The 13,041-nt window shown below is 31.8% G+C and overlaps 1 protein-coding gene across 6 annotated transcripts in view; it reads right to left on the reverse strand.

The window, feature by feature from the left end:
- Positions 1 to 13,041, reverse strand: part of LOC124357136 (rho GTPase-activating protein 39) — a 45,286-nt gene that overhangs the window by 6,855 nt on the left and 25,390 nt on the right. For 3 of the 6 annotated variants that reach the window (XM_046808638.1, XM_046808621.1, XM_046808628.1), the window contains exons 15-22: positions 12,490 to 12,608; positions 10,578 to 10,712; positions 6,655 to 6,792; positions 6,256 to 6,482; positions 4,713 to 4,811; positions 3,493 to 3,655; positions 2,163 to 2,320; positions 1,819 to 2,080 (exon numbers count right to left, since the gene is read on the reverse strand). In XM_046808638.1, coding sequence (XP_046664594.1) covers positions 1,819 to 2,080; positions 2,163 to 2,320; positions 3,493 to 3,655; positions 4,713 to 4,811; positions 6,256 to 6,482; positions 6,655 to 6,792; positions 10,578 to 10,712; positions 12,490 to 12,608 — 1,301 coding nt within the window. Of the gene's footprint in view, positions 1 to 1,241; positions 1,301 to 1,741; positions 2,081 to 2,162; positions 2,321 to 3,492; positions 3,656 to 4,712; positions 4,812 to 6,255; positions 6,483 to 6,654; positions 6,793 to 10,577; positions 10,713 to 12,489; positions 12,609 to 13,041 lie in introns of all 6 variants that reach the window. The other 3 variants (XM_046808650.1, XM_046808657.1, XR_006921925.1) reach the window with 2 other exon arrangements.

A 13,041-nucleotide genomic window follows, 5' to 3' on the forward strand; every position in this document is an offset into this window, starting at 1 on the left:
TGGAGAGTAAGTTCAGATTCTACATACAACTGTGATGTATAGAATACTTACAAACGTGTTTAAGAAAACTAAAGAAAGCGCTTTGTGTTAAAACATTCAGCAGGCTAGTAATGATGCTCACTCAGTCTACAAGACATTATTAGAACTATTATGTATTGTATATACATAATGTATCTGTTGATGTTTTGCTAAGTGTGTACTATGCTCATATTTTAGCCATTTAAGTTATGGAATTTCTTTATGGGGAAATTCTCCATCTGCCAAAAGACTCTTTATTTTACAAAAACAGGCAATCAGACTAATTTGTAATATTCCTTCCCGTGAACATTATAACCCACATTTTATCAAACTTGGAGTTCTTACACTGCCATCTATGTATATTTTATTTACTTTGTTGTTTGTGAAAAGTAATATAGGTAGTTTTCAAGATCATACTGCTGTACATAATCATGACACTAGGAACAAACATAGGCTAAACAATGATAGATGTACATACAGCTTGACCCAGGAGAGCTTTCAGTATCTGGGTATTCAATTTTATGTTTTACCATGTTATATCCAGGTTCTACCTCTGAACTTATTCAAGCAATGTATAAAAAAAATATTAAAGAACTGTATCTACAGTTTAGAATTTTAAGGTTTAAATGACTTTGTCTAAAAAAACTAATGTACCCTAATGTAAAATCTTTTGACATTTGACATAAAATGTTAAAATAATGTGACTTAACAATAAAGCTTGTAATCTTATTAGGACGAAGATTAAAAGCAGATCGCTTGACCATGCTGTGCAATGGGTCAAATGAATCCCCAATGAGCAAATGCCCTGAAGGATATATTTGTGGGGCCATTTCATATTCACATAATAAAAATTTAAATGGCTTAATTTTTTTAAAATATTTAAGTGCCTTATTTATTAATATTCTTTCCCGATTACCATGTTTTATTAAAACTATATGTAACTCGACATCATGTAATGTTCAAGATTTCCTTACAGTCCTACATTACAGGGACATTACATTAAAAATATGTTTATTGATTATTAGACGATTGTTCATTTTATTATAAATAGGTTTCCAGATACTATGTGGATATGATAACGGCACAGATCAGCACATGTGCAGAGTTCACATGTGTGCCATTTGGATCTGCGGATCTTCAGATAAATGGAGATGGTGCCTTGTGTTGTCAAGTAACTTTATGATATTATTTCTGTTCGGTATGCTTGTGAGCCTGACAGGTACCTGTAGGAATCGCACGAGGTAAGACAAGACCAGCCTGTTGATTTCTGGAAGACTATCGATTCAAGATTCAAGATTCAAGATTCTTTATTTGTCTTTAAACATATATAAATGCAACTGACATCGCCAGAATATTCATATAACTAGCCAATACCAAATTCCTTAATTTCTTGTATACAAAATTGTTCAATAAGCCTATAATAAAATAAATAAATAATTAAAAACTAATGTACAACTACAATAAATAAGTTCATAACATAACAACAATAAATAGAATATATAAGAAGTAATAACAGAGAATAAAACAAATAACAACTTAACAAATTTGTAACGGTGGCGTCAAAATTGAAACAGGACAAATGCTCATCAAAAGGCTTTGTCCAATGAGAAATAATAAATAAACTTTAAAAGAAACAAGAAAGATAGAAAAAGTAGACTAAAATTTTATTTCGCTAGTGTCACAGGACAAATACTCGTCAATTGAATAAAAGGCTTTGAATCGACTATCTGAATAGCTCTGATGGGATTGTCGTGGTGTTGTATGCCTTAGTAAGGCTAAGTAACACAATCCAGTAGGTACCTGTAGGAATCGCACGAGGTAAGACAAGACCAGCCTGTTGATTTCTGGAAGACTATCGACTATCTGAATAGCTCTGATGGGATTGTCGTGGTGTTGTATGCACTCGTTGTACATGGTGTCGGGTATGAGGGGCTCGTACAACTCTCGGTACCAGAGTTTGAGCAGCGACGCCGGAGTGTGAGCGTCTGTCCAGTCTGTCGGCCGCTCCCACCTGTCCAGCTGCATCTTTAGACTCGTCACCTCGTCCACATCAGCTGATACCCTACAGATACACAACTGTTAGGACTCACTTCTATGTATTTCATTTCTACAATACGTACGTAAAGTACACAAGATAGAATTACCTAAAAATACCCTCAGTTTGAGCGCCTTGTAATCTTAACACTTCGTCAGAGAGAGTGGTTTGTATCCAAGGCAATTTGTAATGTGGGAACCTTTCTTTCTGTAACGCCATCACTTCTTGTAAAGTTGATCCAAACATACTAGGCCTGAAGATCTGCAACTAAAAGCATACAGTTTTACTTTACTTCATATGATTTGTGAAACATACATTACTTTGATATCTACAACCTGAGATATGGATAAATTGAATAATACAAGACACAGATGATTGATAAAAAAATGTTTTAAATAAAAAAGGAATATTAAGGTTATTTTCAAGATTTTTAAAATGAATTTTAAAAATCATTTAAAATTAATCCATCAATCTATTTTTATTCTGGCACAACAAAACTTATATTACATCCTAACTTAGATTAGATACAACTAAATAATTAATGAAGAGTTATTGTTTGTATTTAATATTTTGTAATATTAAAATTTGATTGCATACATACTACTTAGAACAAATTACTTCTTTCAGAAGTTTAATGAGAAATTAATTCAAACACAGGTCTAAATTTGGTTCTTTGGAAGAGAATTAAGATATTCCCAATAAAAATTTTGAATAACTTTAATATTTATCTACGAAATTAGTCATATTACTATTATTGATTTTATTAATTTTTAATTTTTAGTACAAAGTTTGAAAATGTTGTATTGGAGTCAAGATAAAAGAGCCGAAGAGCATAGTAATTGACCCATTCCATATTATTACTGTAATACGTAAAAATACTATAAATATGTTACTTTGAATCTAAAATGTGTTAGTCTTTACTAGTTGTTGTCAAGTGATGTAAGAACATTGTTTACGTTCTTTTCAGCGTGTCAAACACAAAACTTATATTGAAATTTCTTGAAATAAATATATAAAGAAAATATTGCCACCATCTACAAGATTAGTCTTTGACAAGTACTTGATAAAAGTATCAGGAGGTTGAACTGTATCAGTGGTGGTAGCAGTTAGGGCCTACATTACATTACCATATTTGGTTTTATATCTCAGAAACATCTGTTAAGATTTTTATGGTCTCTTACACTGTATAGTTATAATGAATCTAGAAATACAGCATAACAAAATTTAGTTCAATCATGAAATTTTTTTTAAAGGAGATAATATTTTTGTTCAGAAAATCTGTTTGTTAGTTTAACAAAATTAATTACTACTTATGCATTATCTTTTATAAACTATAATCAATAAAATGTTCAGAAAATTGTAATAACCAATTACATATTTATTTTACGAAGAAAAATCAAACACAACACTTGACTAGATTCTAGTCAATGGCTACTTACCCGAGCTTGATCTATTTCTTCTAACGTTGGCTTTCTTGGTGGTCTTTTACCTCCTTCTCCTCCTCGTTCGAGCCTTTTACAAGCCACACTCGCATAATGGCTGACTTGTACATGGATTGGCCACTTCCCCACTTCTGGGAAATCAAAACTAGGATCTCTATGCCTGCAAACAAATTTGAATAAATATAAAATCCAGAATAAAGATAGCATAACAATTCGTCCTAAGAGATTTCTATGATTATGTATTTGCCAATCAAATAAAAATAATACTTTGTCTTTCTTCAAGATAAATGGGTTTGCTCTTATATCATAGAATAGTACAAACTCAACAAAACAGCATTCAACAAATACATAAAAGTTGACATAATTTTCAAACAAACAAAATTCTATCATGCAACATTAAACCTTTCATTTAATGCATAACATCCACAGTTTTAACCCTCTCCCGCTCGCAAGGCATGAATCGGCACGGCCACCACATAACCACTGCAGCTTAAACGGCACAGATCGGCACGCACTGCTTTACCCACTAGAGCCGATAAGTGCTGCTCTCGAGTAGCAATATTTTGTACTACTACGGGTTGTTTGCTATCAGGAGACCATTTACTTTACTTTTACAGTAGATTTATTCCATTATTTTGCTATTTATATTAGTTGTGCGGAAACAATGGCGGGTTGTAGTCGTACACTTCATGACAGTGAAATCGATCTCGTTATTAGTAGTGATTGCGACGATTCAAGTGAGTGTAGTGATGTACCAGAGCCTTGTAAAGTGGTTGTGGCATTGAGGATGTAGTTCGGAGTGATCACAGTGGCAGTGGCAGTGACGGCGAGCCAGACAATGACCTTCACCATTAACTACGCACCAAGTAACTGCGCAACAAACAACCACCGCCACCGGCACCCAGCTGTCCGTGTGCCCCCTCCCTGGTCTCGTACAATCAACTTCATTGAACCAAATATTTTTGTAAAATAATTAATATATATAATTATAGTTAATTACAATGACAGAACGTGTGTAAGTTGAGGCGCCACTTTTTTTTGACCGAGCTCGACCGGCAGAGCGAATTAATTGAGGTTAGAAGCACCATGAGCGCCTGGAAACAATGCGAGCGGGAGAGGGTTAAACAGTACTGTGTACCTTTTAACTGAAAATTAATAACAAATAATAAAAAAAAACCAAAATGTTATGATATTTTATATTATTAAGAACAATTTACCTATTCATATAACTATCCAGGTACGTTTGAAACTTTGGTGACGGTGGGAAGAAAGACAAACAAATTGCTAGCAGTTCCCAGCCTCTTCTTAAACTCTCTCTGAAAAATAAACTTATATAAATATATATTATATACTTTATATTGTTCGAAATTAGACTTTTCAAAAGGCTATAGTATTATAAATCTAATAGTATAAATGAATTATAACTCCACAAACATTTGTAACATGTAAATTTTAGCCTTTATTACAATTATTTTGTGTGTCCATTGATAATCCTGCATGTGAAGTAATGCTGCATTGAAATGCATATTTCTTTTGTATCATGAATCAGAAGTTTGTGTGACTTGATAAAGGCCAGTAGACGTTGTGAATTGAGGATCTGCATTGGAATGATTGACTTTAGCACATCACTATGTGCCATTCTGGAAGCCTTCAGCATCATTTGGGTAAGGCGCCAAATCTGGAAATCGCCCAAGATGAACTGCTACCATATATTCTTACAACCTTTACATTATAAATGTATTCAAACAGTTAACTTAAGGTTTAAAAGTCTAAAAAACCCAATTATATTATAATAAATCTCCTCCTAACTGGATCATGGTTTAAAATAATGTAAATATTAAAATGATTTCAGTAAAACAAAATTTAAGGATTTATAAATTTTAACTGGGTTTATAACTTTATGGTTATCTGTGAAATGTAAAGTTAAAATAAATGTAAAGAATGTTTTATTTTACCAGACGAAATTAGGGCTAACAAGCCCTCTCTAACTTAACCTGGGGGCCAAAGACTTAAAGGTGACTTCCGAACCACCACCAATGGATATTACATGATTCAGTTATCTTGTGATAACTGCTGTTCCCACTACACTGGGTCATTGCATGTATAATGAATACATGATAACTTGAAAATTAATTGTCCAAAACAGTCCCATACCAAAATAAAAAAATGTTTGCGTTTTACTGTTACAACACAAAATGCTGCTTTCTGATCACTACATTTTAATTTGTAGAATATATTTTTTATATCCAGTTGCACTAAGATTCAATTGTGATTTTAAAGTAATCAATAGGTTTAAGATTTACAAAATTTATTAAATTGACTTTATAATTGACGTACTATAACTATAAAAAGGCAATGGACAGTGGGTCTAGCTAAAAAAAAAAAAAAAACAGTCATGATCCTGAAAAAAATTTCTACAAAACAATGTCTAACACTCTTCTAATTGATGGATAAAAAATCTTTACCTAAACTGTAACTGTCACCTTTTAACTATGAATAATAATGGTATGGTTAAATACATCACTCCTACAACAAAACTAAGTCCAATGGCTAATTCGATCAATTATATGCTATTTATTACAATTTTTAATACATACACCAAAACCTAATGTATAGTCTACATAAGTCAGTGGCCAAAGTCTTGAATTGTTTGAAATTAAATGAAAAAGCTTGGAATTTCTGCACAAATATTTAAGATTTTGTTGAGTTTGACCTGAAAATGTCAAGCTCGCACATTTTTACTTTCGACTCAACGCGTACCTCCTGGGGTTCTCGGTGGTCTGGCGGCAGATCTGGATGTACAACTCATCGCGAAGTGCCGGCTTGGTGTAACCATAGTTGCAGATCTCCAAGGCTACGCTGTTGAGACTCATTCCCAGTTTAGCCTTGCGGTCACTCATATAGATCTGTACTAGCTTGAACATCTCAACTGCATCCTTCTTCAGCGACTTGTCCGACAATACCAACATCGGCTTTCTTATCGGATCCTACAACCGTACCGCTCAAGTTAAATACATGTAAAGAGCAAAACATTGACTTTATAGTAAATAGTATTTTAAAATTAAAACTTATATTTTAAAATAATTTAAAAATGTCTGTTAATCTCTTAGTGCTATTAATAAATATCATTGTATTTTATTTTGTAACATCTTTACTTACTTTGGACCACGATAACATATCTCGAATAGAAAACTTTTTCCTAAAGATTCCTTTCTTGTGGATGTTGAGATTATCTTGAGCATACTTCTCAATGTCACTCTCCGATGGCAGCTTCTTGTTCAACACGACTCGTGACAACTGTACATCAACAATCGTTTGTTAACTTCAAAGCATTAGGTACAGAGATCATTTTCTATATAATCTACTGTAAACTTTCAGCACTATTTATGAAGATCCTTGTTACTTAATTCTTTCAAAAACTACTAAAGTATTAAAGTATTTAAACCCCAGTCAAAACCCTTGGTTACACATTTACCCTCGTTTTATAATTAATTGTCTTACCCTGTGACAAGACAAGTGAATACTTTTACCAACTGATGAATCATCCAATTATTTTCAAAAGGACATTCATCTAATGTTTTTCTGCGGATTAATTTTTTGACTAATAACACATGTTACCTTGTACCACCAGTGGTAATGCTAATTTCTATGTGGGATCCACTATATTACTAAACAGTATTATTTCCGGTTTTGTTTTATGAATTATAATTTGTTTGTCTGAATCCATACACAATCTAGCGAATAACCGTAGAATACTTCCATGTAGTTTCTGTTTTTTTAAATGTTGTGACTGATAATCATCATCAGTGGCTTGTTTTATCCATTTCTTTTCGAAGATGGAAAAAATAGTAAGGAATTTTTGTTTGAAAGTAAATTATTTATCTAATACTTTACTTGGCACTTTAAAAAACAACAATATACTCAAGTACTTACCTTCCACCCTAAACAATACAACATTCCACAACTACTGTAAAGCGCTTCACATGGAAATTTAATGAAATGGTAATATGATAATGGAAATTGGCATGATTGTTTCTGGTTTTAGTTATAAACTTTAAATCAAATAACTGTACAAATAAACAAAAAAAGCAATCAAGAACGACAAGACGCTGTGAAAAATATTGTGAAGGTAATAACGAGGTGGAATGCTGAGAAGACAAGCAAAACTGAGTTGGTTAGATAAGATAGCTTGTCAAAACATGTTAACTAACTGTTTGTATTCTCTTGAGATAGTTTACTTGAGTGTTAGTGGTTGTGTAACAAATGATTTTCAAACAATCTATACATTATAAATAGAGTAATTAAATGTAAATATTAATATTTTTAAATTGTATACCAAGTCGAATTTTGTGGTACAAAATATTGATAACATTATCCACTGAATGTAGTAATCTTAAAAGTTTGCTGACAAATATGTTGAGGTAATTTCAGTAATATAACACAAAAATTATACATTACTTGTGTGTAACCTTTACAATACAAAATCCTGTATTGAGTTTTACTATATCAAAAATACTCAGGAACTGGAATTTTTTTAATACGTTAAAATAATACGATTTTTAATAAGTTAAAAATTAGTAGACCAAAATGCTACTTCTGTGCAGCCAAGAGTCTCCTGATAAAGCACTCGCACAATGAAGACTAATTATTACCCTTTACCCCAACATCCCTCACCAATACCTTTTATCCAATCACCATTATAGGTCTATACATAACTAAGCAGTGTTCTTTACCTTCCTTCAAAATTGCTTAACATAATTTCATATTTTACTTTGATTTCACATTCACCATTAGTTTGACATCAAAATTGTTGACACAAATAATTTAGTAGTATGAATAATGATTTATCTTGAATAAGATAAATTAAAGCGATGCAATTGATTTTTATTTGGTATATATTATGTTCATTTTAAATTGATAGCCTGGACAACTTCCCTTAGTATAGAAAAAGAAAAAAAAAACATTTTTAATCATTTTACTAGGAAATACAGGCATTTAAAGTGTGAAATTTAGGCAATTTTGTAATCAGGCCCAAATAAAACAGCTGAAGACAAAAATGTAAAATTTGAACAGTGTGTATATAAGAGCTTCAGAGAATGACATGTTTTTTATTCACTGATAATTTACGAACATTATATTTTTAAAATAAAACATTGTAATATGTTATATACAATAATACACTGATGTACTCGTATATACCGGGTGATTCCAATAAAAGTGCGCATTTTTTCAGGGTTGATACAGGAGCCAGGACCAACAAACAATTGATGCCTCTCAACTGGGACATGTTTGGTGCTCCCGGCTTGTGCAAGCGTGTCTTTAAAGTGGCCGTGCTCACTTATGCGTGACGGATTTCGTTAGAAAAAAGTACTGTTGAAATTGTTATAAAAATTTCAAAATAGTTGGTATCTTGTAAAATTTGTACAACCTATTTAAAACAGCTGATACCTATTAAAACACAAAATCTTAGTTGCTCCCAGCTTGTACAAGCATACATATAAAAAGTGTTCGTGCTCACTTATGCGTTGACGGATTTCTTTGAAAAAGGTACCGTTGGAATTGGTATAAAAAAGACTAAATAGTTGGTATCCTATGCATATCTTATAACTTTTTTATAGAGGTTTTTTTGTTATTTGACTTTAAAATTGTTAAACAGACACCATTTTGAAACAGGTAAAAGGATTTTGTTAATATTTTATTTTCAAAAAGGTCTACCAAAGGTTAATACAATTCTCATGTTTCATAATTTTATCGTAACTGGTTCAAAGGATATAATTTTTTTATAAAAAACACATATAGACAGATAGATGGAAAACTAAAGATTTTAGGACATACCTTCATATGAACTTTTTCGCTCATTTTTATCTGTAGAAAAAAATCCCCAAGTATTGGAACACTTTTACTGAACACCCTGTATATTTTATGCCAATCAAATGCATCTTAAGCATATTGCCCCACTATCACATTAGATTTTATTATAATGGTATTTCAGTTATTTTTTATGTTCTAATATGTTAAACACAAATAACAAAATGTTTAATAAAACACTAAAAAACTTCAAATTAGACCATCAGCTAATTATAATTAATATAACAAGAATCACAGGCATGTTAACATGTAAATAACAGACAAGGAGAGTGTTAGGAGTAAAAACAATATCGCATGCTATAGAGGTAGTGAGTGATTTACTCAATCCATAGTCACAAAGAGAAATATGGGTCACAGAGAATTATCTAATTTCCCAAAGTGTTATTGTCACTAACTAAAACGTTCAGTAAACCCCAATGTGACAATTTTCCATAAGAGTATTGTTCTTAGTGTATCAAATCAAATTATTATCACTGCTAATTAAATGAATCAGAGTTAGAACTTAGAAAAATAGTGTGACTTTCAGACATCAAGACTTGGTGAAATGAACTCAATTACATAAGATATAGGTACAGTTTTTTTGCAAGGGAAATGTTTAATTGTGTCACAAAACTCTTATTGTTTGATGTGATGATGGTATAAATGCAAAAGCTATTTTTATAACTGCAAATGTGTTTTTGAAATAGATTTTAAATTCATTCTTATATAAGAGAATTGTTTATTTATCTGTTAACTTTGAAACAAATTGAAAATCTTGATGTATTGTGATACCATTCTGATCCCTAAGATTACAAATAAAGAATTTCGTCTATTGTCTATTAATTGCTACGTCATTGATATCACTAACATCACAGATTTATGAACTGATTTTCTCGTTGAACAGAAAACTCAGAAAATTACTCGTTAGATACCCAGTTTAAAATCATTTAATAAAAAGTTATACAAGAGCAATAACAAATAACATACATACACAAACTATTCAATTGCTTCTCCTTTGTCAATTTACTCCATAATAGTTACTTTAAATCATACACAGATCCAATAATATTGTTAGTATTGCACCCAGTCCGTAGAAGTTAAAACTAAATAAATCCAAGTTAGAGCAAGATAGACTAACATTCTATAATAGTCTTATGTATACATTAGCTTATGTAAGTAACAAATGAAAGGTTAAGGTAGTTATGAAACAGACGATAGAAGAGCAAGGACATTACCTGCTCGTACTGCAGAGACGCCGACAGAGGTGAGGGGGAGGGGGGTAGAGAGTGGGCAGTAATAGGGAAAGGGGTACGAGAGAAACTTGCACTGCAAGGGGGAGAGGGGGACAGCTGACGTCTGCAATCAACCCACTACATGCAAAACAAAACTGTTTAAGTAAAAAAAATCTGACAACAAGCAATAAAATATTCAACAAATAAAATAAAAAACTATAAGAAATTGGGAAAGTGTAACAAATATTGATTTTAAAATAAAGCATAACGGTTGCTATTTTTATAGCTAAGATATACTTTTCTCTCAAACATTATACACACTGAATACATTGTTCAAGATTCTCTATATTTATATAAGTTAATCATACACTATTGGATTACATTAAAAAAGGTGGTGTCAGGACTTTTAGTTCCTAGCATGTCATCACCCTAAACTTGCATACCGCAGATGATGTCAAGAGGACATTAATGTGACTGGTACTGGTTTCAGCTCAATTCATCATCTGGTTGAAAAATTCAAACATGGTAAAAATCTCCTGCAAGTCTTGTATAATCAAAATAATGTGTTTGGCAGTCTGCACAGACTGGCTGCATAAGCTACTCTTCTGTGGTGAAAGTTGTGTGAAAGTGTTTCCTGAAATACCCATGTCTATTAATGAGACATATTACTTGTTTCAAAAAGCTTCATTACCCAGTTTGTGAACCAGGAGTTGGTGCTTTTAATGACTGTTTTACTACATGTCTGCACAGAGAAACTCAGTCAATTGAGGGCAGTGCTTGTTCCTAAACCATTTCCCCAATGACTTGGCAAGCATTTGACTTACATATGCCACAATCTGGTTGAGGAAAGGAAAGTTTATTATTAATTGAATAATACATATTTACTTATTGGGCATTTAATTTCAAAACTTAGATGGTTGTTAAAAAAGATAAAATGGTATGTCATGCCAAGATTTTATCAAATTCTTTAATACTCCAATAGTCTCACCAAGTTATAATAAAATAACATAGAATTATATTAATTTTGTTTAACAGCTGTATTGTTCTATTTTCACATGACAGTTGTATCTTACTTTTAATTTTGTTATTGATTCTCTTACTTTCATACATGTTGATTGAGATGATGGGCCTAGCTACCACTATGTTTGTAGTACCTTCAAGTTAATACAAGCCATGTTTACAGTGGATATTTATCCTATCTCACTTCCTTTCTAATTGAAGGCCCGCACTTCATGAGGAGTAAGGCTCACAAAGAATTATGAGTAAGGGAAGCAGAGTAAGTCAAACAACTCTTACAGAGTACTCTGTTTATAATTGCAGTATACAATGCATGTAATGTTTGAGAATATCTTTTAGTTGTAAAATTCCAGGATAATAGTGATGGTATAAATTAAACTCTTAAGATTAAAAAAAATATATATTGGTTGTAAACTTTCTATTCTTTGTTCTTTTCTAGAAGAGAACCCAATTTTTTTTTTTTTACCCAATATAAATTCAAGGTCCTAAATATCCTATATGCTCTCTTTAGATAATTTTCTTTAACATCACCAAGGAGATAAATTAGATGTGATAAATTCAAAGTTATCCATGTACAGATACTAGAAGTAACCGTAAAATTTCAAATTAATAAAGTTGTATCCAATCGAAACTACCTAGTTAAGAAAAATAAATCAATTACAAACAATCAAGAATGTGGCTCGCTGTAAGTTAGGTTAAATGATATCATCAGAGTCAACTAAAATGAATATGTACTGTATATAATCTATAACACAAAATTACGCAAATTAATTGTTCTAACCAACCAAACTACAATACAAAACCTCTACCATTACCAAGATCTCCGTTTACAGCACCCACTACTGACCAAAGTAGACTTGTTAAAAATCAAAAGAACAAGTAAAATTCAATAACTTACTTCTGCCCTCTCCATGATGGGTGAGTAAAGGACTGGAGGAGGCGCAGAAGGTTCTTTCTTACGCTTGAGCGAAGCATGTTGAGTTTCTAGCGGAAGTGGCGTATTCAACCCTAATGCTCCTGCAAATCAATATCCATACCTCTCAGTTTCTGAATAACTACAACTTACGAAACATATAATAATAGATCATTTAATTAGGAATAGAAAAAACTAGGCTTATTTTTTTATCTTAAAATGATTAAACTACCACATAAAAACCTTTACTTTCACCATACTTTTAAACCTGAACTGGGCTCAAATCATGAGCTGGACCAGAAATAATAAGCTGAGAACGGAACCAATTACATTTATAGTTCATATGCTATTTTAATGTTAAGTAATAACAAAGTTATCATAAAAAACCATATTTTTTTTTTTATTGTTTGCAATGCTAGTTCATCTAAGTACCATGTGACATACACCAAAGTATCAACTAAAATGGGTTCCTCTGGAGGTACAGATCCAAACTCTTACTTAGACTACATTTTGTGCTGATATATCACAACCATGCAG

The sequence above is a fragment of the Homalodisca vitripennis genome, chromosome 1 (assembly GCF_021130785.1).
Source record: "Homalodisca vitripennis isolate AUS2020 chromosome 1, UT_GWSS_2.1, whole genome shotgun sequence".
NCBI lineage: Eukaryota > Metazoa > Arthropoda > Insecta > Hemiptera > Cicadellidae > Homalodisca > Homalodisca vitripennis.